The sequence below is a fragment of the Jatropha curcas genome, chromosome 2, assembly GCF_041381405.1.
Source record: "Jatropha curcas cultivar XTBG-Jc1 chromosome 2, XTBG_Jcur_1.0, whole genome shotgun sequence".
NCBI lineage: Eukaryota > Viridiplantae > Streptophyta > Magnoliopsida > Malpighiales > Euphorbiaceae > Jatropha > Jatropha curcas.
The window spans coordinates 27,280,329-27,288,084 of NC_143152.1; the positions used below are offsets into that span (position 1 = coordinate 27,280,329).

Here is a 7,756-nt window from a genome sequence, read left to right on the forward strand (position 1 = left end):
AAATTTATTGTGCATTTAAATTTGTAAATTTTGATAAAATTGCATATTTTTTATACTAATAACAATAACTTTTAGGATTTTTGACTTTTATATGTAGAATATTAATTTGATTTATAATTTATATAACTTTTGAAACAATAATTTTGACATTTTCTAAATATCTAATAAGTGTTTAATTCATCTTATTTTACAAGTCGGAGTACTTAACAAAAATAATTTTACAAATTGAAATATCTAACATGTATGATTCTATAAATAAAAATATGTGGTGGGTCAAAATAAAAATTAATGGTGCACAATATTAAAATAATAAAGTTGAAAGAATAAATTTATATATTCTACGAATATTATACAGTAATCTGTCCAAGAGAGAGGCTTCTGTTTTAATTGATAAATAAAAGAAATTTTAGGATAGATTTACAAATGCGAGATGTTTGGGATTCTTTTTTATTATTATTATTATTATTTTTGTATAGAAAATATTACTAACATAAATAGACAGTAATAAACTTTTTGGAGTGTGGTGATAAAAGGGTATTTAATGAAGGTGCAATAGTGAAAAGCTAAAAAAAGGTTGAAATCACAAAATTGAAAAAGCAAAAGGAGAAAGAGATTAGGCAGAATAGTTTACAATTTAACATTAAGCTTTTTCCCATTTACCTATGTTTTTGTAACCTTCTTCATCACTCCACTTTAAACAACGGACCTTTTCTAGATTTGAATTCTTTTCTTGATATGTTAAGAGCGAGAGAGGGAAAGGAAATTCATAATGCAAATGATGAAATATAATTAAGGGAGCATGTAGTTATTATAATCTTATAGGTTCCTTTACCAACCTATGAACTTATCCAGAAATGAAAAGTCACATTTTGAACTTGGGAGTAAAAAAGGAAAATGGGGTTTGAGTGGGTAAAATGATTAGTGGACCAAACTACATCCCTAATTTTAATTACATTCACTTACAAAATAATCAGATCCCCAAAAATTCTCCACGTTGCCAATGCCATTTTCCTCCTTTGCTTTTAGAATCCAATGCAAAGTAAAATATTCCGGCCTTTTCCCTTAAAAGTGGGGCCGAAAGGTTTCCCTTCTATTTTCTTAAGTCCAAGTTTCACACTATCCTGTAAAGAATTTCAAAGAATAAATTGCTACCATGTAGTGGAATCTATGATTCCAATACTTTCAAATTTGGATTTTGTTGGGATTGAAATGGATAAGTTATACTCAATTCATGCTTTATAGAAAATATCATCCATGTTTGTTTTAAATTTATAAAGTTAAATTTTAAATACCCATTAAGATGGTAGTATGATTAATCTTCGGGTCTTGAGTTTAAATTTTCTAAATAAGAATCTTGTTAGTTTGGCAGGTGTGAAAGCAGGAAATCCAGAACAAATAGGCACATGCTAGTGCATAACTCTAGATTGAGCAAGAATGCCACATTGAGGAGCACAGTCCCCTCATTAAATGTGTGTCTTATAAATTATTTAGATGCACATAATAAGAAATGAAATGAAATAATGCAACTTCTGTAACAAAATTTTGCGTGCACATAGCGAAGAGAAGACGACAGGGCAATGATAACGCACAGGCCAATCATTTTCACACCTAGATTCAAGCATCATTGTCTCTGCTACCAAATATTGGTTTGAAAATGATGTTTCATATATGCTGTGCCCGTGCTTTTGTTCTTGTGATTCTGTCTTCAATCACAGATTAGCAGCTGGGTTTTCAGCGTTTCAAATCAAATTAATAATATTAATCCCAATTTTTTTTCATTAATTTCGCTATTGAACTACTGATATCTATGAGTTAAGACTATAAAAAGAGAATGAAAATAACTATGAACTAAATATAGAAGAAATGCCATGCAGTTTCTGAATGTGATGATACGTGCAAATGAAATCATATGATGGAGGAAGTAAATAGAAACGCAGGAGATGTAAAGTAATGATTTTGTAATTTTATATCAAATGAAATGAAATAATAATGGATAAAAAGAAAGAGGTGGTCCACATGTATGTTTGTTGTTTCTTGTGAGGAAGATAATAATTCATAATTCATTAATTTTGTGTTTTGTAATAAAATTACCCCGACAATGCCACATTCACAGGGGAGTACAATGCAACAATTGTTATAAAGATGTCTTAATTGCTCTGAGTACTCTTCCTTTTTTTTTTTTTTAAGTAAAAAAAAAAAATCAATTATTGGTCAGTTGCTTCAGAAATTTTTAGTCAAAAGTTAATGGTAATTACAGTGCCTTTTCAATTGATACGTAAAGAAGACGCTCATAAAACTTAATTACCTTAATTACATTTAGGCATGGACAGGACACATTGACCAGATTTTGTTTTGGCACTGCCTGCTTACGAAAATAGAATGAGAACTGATGATTCATGGACCAGCTAAAGGTTCTTGCCATGCTTAAACTGCTGCTCCAAACTGATCTGGTTTAATGTTAATCAATTTATTTTGTTCGTTAAGATCGATGCGTCAGTCCTTCTAATGGAATGGTAATTTTGAATTCTTACTCGAAGAATTAATTTTGATTAATTTATTCATTTTTGAATTATTAATCAAATATAAAGAAAATATTAATTGTTTAATATAAATTTTTGGATAAAAGCCAAGCCAGTTTGCTTCCTAACTTAGTAATTCAGAGAAAAGCCCCAAATTCATATTTGGCTCTATTTGCCTCGTGATTTTGTAATTTTAGGTGCAATTTGCTTAAAATTAATGTTTGACTAAAAAAATTTAAATGAAAAATTAAAGAATTCAATTATTTTATTTTAAGATTGATATATCCACTCTTTTAATGGAAGTCAATTTTAAATTCGTAATTAAATATGAAAAGTTTTAATTAATTATTAAATCTCAAATTATTAATAAAAATGGAAAGCAAACATTTTCCAACATTTTTAACTGTATGTATTTTAAAGTTTTTGAAAAATAAAATCACTTTTTTTTTTTGGAAAACATTACACTGAAATATATAAATTATAATTTTTTTATCAATAAAATACAGTGAGCGTGAATCGAATATGCAATCTTCAATTAACGCTCTCTCAATTGAATTATTCCCGCAGTTATAACAACTCTTTACCGCTAAAACTTCAGGAGTAAAACATAAGTATGTATCAAAATGCAAATGATTTTATTATTAAATCACTTGTCATTTTTTAAGAAGTTCTAATAAAAATAGTAAATTCTGACTCTATTGCCAATCCTTTAGAAAAAGAAAATCATTCAAAAATAAAAATGAGACTGAATTGAATAAAAAAATAGCTTTGAATAAAAAATAGAACATAAAAAGAAATTGATATTCGAAAAAGATGAAGGAGCAATTTGTACAATAATTATGATACAGACAAAGGAAAGGAGTAGAAATGAGGTAACCTTTCGATAAAATCTTCAAACATGTCTAATGCTGACAGACTAATCTTCTTTGTAAAAAAGCTGTGTCTGTCTTCCACCACGTCCACTCCACCATACTTACAGGACCACAAACCACTATCATAATCCGTCTTAATTACAGTAAACCTTAAAATTTACTTTGTTTCGAGTGAGTGGAATTAGCTAAAAAATTTCATATTAAAGCGTTTCCCTTTGGGAGTCCAGTTCTCAGTCCAGTCAAGAATCAAACATCACGATACAAATACAATACCAACAACAAGCACTGTTTGGCGCCCGATACTCGAGAGAGAAAGAGAGAAAGAAGTATGTGGGTGGGTCCCTTCTGCGAGTAAAAGGAAATAGTGTTGTTTGTATTGCGAGGTGAGGCGGGCCCCACCCTTTGTCCCTCAATTATTATTACCTTCCCTTCCCTGCAAGCCACTGCCTCTGCCTCTTTCTCTGCATTTCTCTTTCCGTACGGCTTCTCACCTCAGTCCTCAGCTCGCTCGGCTTATATTGTATATTTTGAAATAAAAGAAAAAGATAATTATAAGAGATGACTTTTTTGAAAAAAAGAGACATAAGCCAATGAAAGGTAAAAAAAAAAAAAAAGAAAATAAAAATAAAAAAGGTGAAGGCTATCTATGAAATTAAACAGATAAAGTTTAGTTAAACATTAAACATGAATATGTAAGTTAAAGTAATTGCTAATTCTAAACGAAGTTGTCGAATAAAAAATTATATTTCTTAAAAAAAAGTACATTGAAACACGATCAATCAATAATGAAATCACACTTGACGCGAAGCAGCGCGTGACAAGGTGAAGGCGAGTTAAGTTGAGGCATATATGGTTTTCAAAAAAAAAAAACAAAAAAAAAAAAAAAAAAAGAAAAATTCAAACAAACATCGCGGCTCGTATCACGTCTCTCTCTCTCTCTCCCCATTTTTCATCAGTTGTTTTTCACGCATTGCCTGTTTTTGTTCGTTGTTTATCTGTAGAATGCCAAGGCAACCCCTTTTTTTCTTCCCCTTATAACCCCACTCTTTGACAAAAACTTCTGCAACTGTACTGCAACCAAAACAAAAAAAAAAAATCGAAATTAGCGCCCCTTCCATCTTCTCTTCTTCTTCTTCATCTCTTCTCTTCTCTTTCTTTTACTTCACCTTTTAATCTGGGCACTGGGTATTGAGTGGTGGGTATCTTAGCCATGGAAGCTTCCTCTCCTATCTCACTTCAACAAACCCCTCTTCAAGACCATAATCTTCTAAATTCTTCTCCAAAACCTTACAAAAAAAGCTTCGTTACTACCTTAATGGAGGCCGCCACTCTTCGCACTCCCTCTTTTAAAGAAGACACTTATTTCATTTCCCATCTCAAATCTTCGGAGAAAAAAGCTCTTCAGGAACTTAAAGACAGACTCTCGGTTTCTTATAGTGGGTCTGAAAGTGAATGCTCCATGTGGGGGATTCCTCTTTTGGGTAATGAAGAAAAAGCTGATGTTATTCTCTTGAAGTTCTTACGAGCTAGAGATTTTAGAGTTACTGACTCTCTTAATATGCTTGAGAAATGTTTGGGTTGGAGGAAAGAGTTTGGTGCAGATGATATCTGTGAAGAGGATTTGGGTTTTAAGGAACTTGAAGGTGTTGTTGCTTATATGCATGGATATGATAGAGAAGGTCATCCTGTTTGTTATAATGCTTATGGAGTTTTTAGAGACAAAGAAATGTATGAGAAAATATTCGGAGATGAAGAGAAACTTAAAAAGTTTCTTAAATGGAGAGTTCAAGTTCTTGAAAGAGGTATTAAGCTTTTGCATTTTAAGCCTGGTGGTGTTAACTCTATTATTCAAGTTACTGATCTTAAAGATATGCCCAAACGAGAACTTAGAGTAGCTTCTAATCAGATCCTCTCTCTCTTTCAAGACAATTACCCAGAAATGGTTGCTCGTAAGGTAATCTTTAACATTTAATATCTAATACCCATTAAATTCTTTCTTTTTTGATTTAAATTTCACTTTCTTATTTATGCAATTTTCTTTTTAATTTCTTGTTGGGGATTTTAGATTTTCGTCAATGTGCCATGGTACTTTAGCATGTTATATTCGATGTTCAGTCCGTTTCTAACTCAGCGAACAAAGAGCAAATTTGTCATCTCCAAGGAAGGAAATGTTGCAGAGACTCTGTACAAGTGTGTATTCAATTTCTCCACTTGATTTGGTTTTTCTGTTCTTGATTTTTTTAAATCTGTTTATTACATACTCTCCATGGCAACTTACTAATTTAAGTTGGGTTGTCTGAAAATCAAGATTTGTAAGACCAGAGGACATTCCAGTTCAGTATGGAGGACTAAGCCGACCCAACGATTTACAGAATGGCCCACCCAAACCAGCTTCGGAATTTACTGTAAAAGGAGGAGAGAAAGTGAACATTCAGATCGAAGGGATTGAGGTTTCACTTCTTTTCTATTAATTGTAAGTTAATCATTCAAGTCCAAAATTAGTACTTTTAGCTTAATAGGATGTGTAATAAATGATAGGGTGGTGCAACAATTACATGGGACATAGTGGTCGGAGGATGGGAGTTGGAGTACAGTGCAGAGTTCGTGCCAAATGCAGAAGGAAGCTACACCATTGCTGTCGAGAAAGCAAGGAAGATGAGCTCATCGGAAGAGGCAATTCATAACTCTTACACACCAAGGGAAGCTGGAAAAATGGTGCTGTCCGTGGATAACACTGCATCTAGAAGAAAAAAGGTTGCTGCTTACCGATACATCGTTCGCAAATCCACTGTCGTTTAGCTTGGCATTAACTCTAATAATAGTAGTTTTGTTTTATTTTATTTTTTTATTATGTTGCTAATTTTGAGAGGTTAAGAATTAATGGTTGTTGTGAGCTTAAAACTACGTTTTAGTCTTATATTTGACAGTGTACTAATGTAATGTATAAAAAAATGGTGGCTACTATATATATATATATATATATATATATATTATTTTTTTTAATATATAAATGAGTAAAGTGTAATGTGTAAATCTAAAGGAAGAGGGAAGGTACTGTCTGTTCTCATGCTTAGGTGTTGAACATAACACATAATTTGCTTGTTTTTGATTTGTCCTTTTCTTGGAAGGTTGTGTGTTTTCCAAGGAGGAGTAAGCAGAGATAAGATATTTGATTAGACATGAAGTGGGTTTAGAGTACAGTAGTTGGTTTTGATTTTCAACTGAACCAAATTGGAACTTGTCTGAATAACCCTAACTTTTTCACATTTTTTTAAAACCTACGAGTTTGCAATTTTGAATTTGGATTAGGGTTAGTATGCTCAAGCAAGTCTTGGAAAGAATTGTGAATATAAGTAGGAAAATGACGAACTTTGTTTGATATTAGAGGGTTTTTAAACTGTGTCACCAAGAGTTGATATGCGATGACAGTGATTTTTTCTTTGATTAGAAGTCCATGATTGCGAATTTTAAATATGGAACACGTTTAAAATTTAGTAGTCAGCACGTTAGAGGATTTTAGTTACCAGATGGTTAAAAAAAAACACTAATCTCTAGTTACTATTTCTTCTACTATTAGAAAAAGATCAAGAGAAGGAAGGATTAAGTAAAATAATTTACCAATTGTGGATAATTAGAGAGAGAGCAGAGATGGCAATGCCATTCAAATTTTGGGAAAGATGCAAAGAAAAGGGCAAAACATGCCAAGAAGTAAGAAGCAAGGTCACGTGAGAGCGAGGTCACGGGGGCGTGTGGGTGTTGATTTTGCTCAGGCTTGTTCACGTGAGAGCCTAATTTCGAATTCAATTCAAGCTAAATATAAAAACCTACCTTCTACACTTCTCTGCCTAGTTTGGACTTAGAAAATGGTATTGGATTATGAATTAATTAATGCCCATGCCAAACTCCATCGATTCATGATTTTTAATATTATAATTAATAATAACTAAATAATTCATGATGTCCACACCCTAAATCAATCTCATAGGTAAGCACAAGATAAAAGGTAATGTACATAAAAATGTACAAACTTTAGACTAATAAAATACATTTTAGACCATAAGATGGTTCTCATGCAGAAATAAATTTGTGCGGACTGAACCCAAAGCAAAAGTATATGTTGGTAGGCTAATTAATTGCATGACCGGATGATGTTCCGAGTTTATTATACTACAACATATTTTTTTTTTTTTTTGGGTGTGTGTGATGATTTCCCAATCTTTAATTACCCATCATTATCATAAATACAATTCAACCATAATAATCAAATGGTTAATTGTTTCCATCAGTTGTCCAATTTAAGGAATTTGCAATCTGAAGATAGTTCATAACTTAGGCTTCTTTTGGGAGTGACATAGTCTAGGATTC

General features: G+C 31.9%; 1 protein-coding gene across 1 annotated transcript; it reads left to right on the plus strand.

Annotated features, from left to right (window-relative positions):
- Positions 1-4,352: 4,352 nt before the first annotated feature.
- On the plus strand, positions 4,353-6,361 carry LOC105648081 (SEC14 cytosolic factor family protein / phosphoglyceride transfer family protein). The gene is made up of 4 exons (XM_012234363.4): positions 4,353-5,345; positions 5,457-5,581; positions 5,700-5,841; positions 5,930-6,361. Exons 1-4 carry the CDS (start codon positions 4,602-4,604, stop codon positions 6,188-6,190), a joined length of 1,272 nt encoding a protein of 423 aa, XP_012089753.1. The 5' UTR covers positions 4,353-4,601; the 3' UTR covers positions 6,191-6,361.
- Positions 6,362-7,756: the final 1,395 nt, after the last annotated feature.

Bases quoted from the DNA above. Each gene is read 5' to 3' on its own strand.
- LOC105648081 (XM_012234363.4), top strand. From the start codon at position 4,602: ATGGAAGCTTCCTCTCCTATCTCACTTCAACAAACCCCTCTTCAAGAC. The intron at 5,346-5,456 runs GTAATCTTTAAC...TGGGGATTTTAG, and splicing joins CAGAAATGGTTGCTCGTAAG to ATTTTCGTCAATGTGCCATG. The intron at 5,582-5,699 runs GTGTGTATTCAA...CTGAAAATCAAG, and splicing joins GTTGCAGAGACTCTGTACAA to ATTTGTAAGACCAGAGGACA.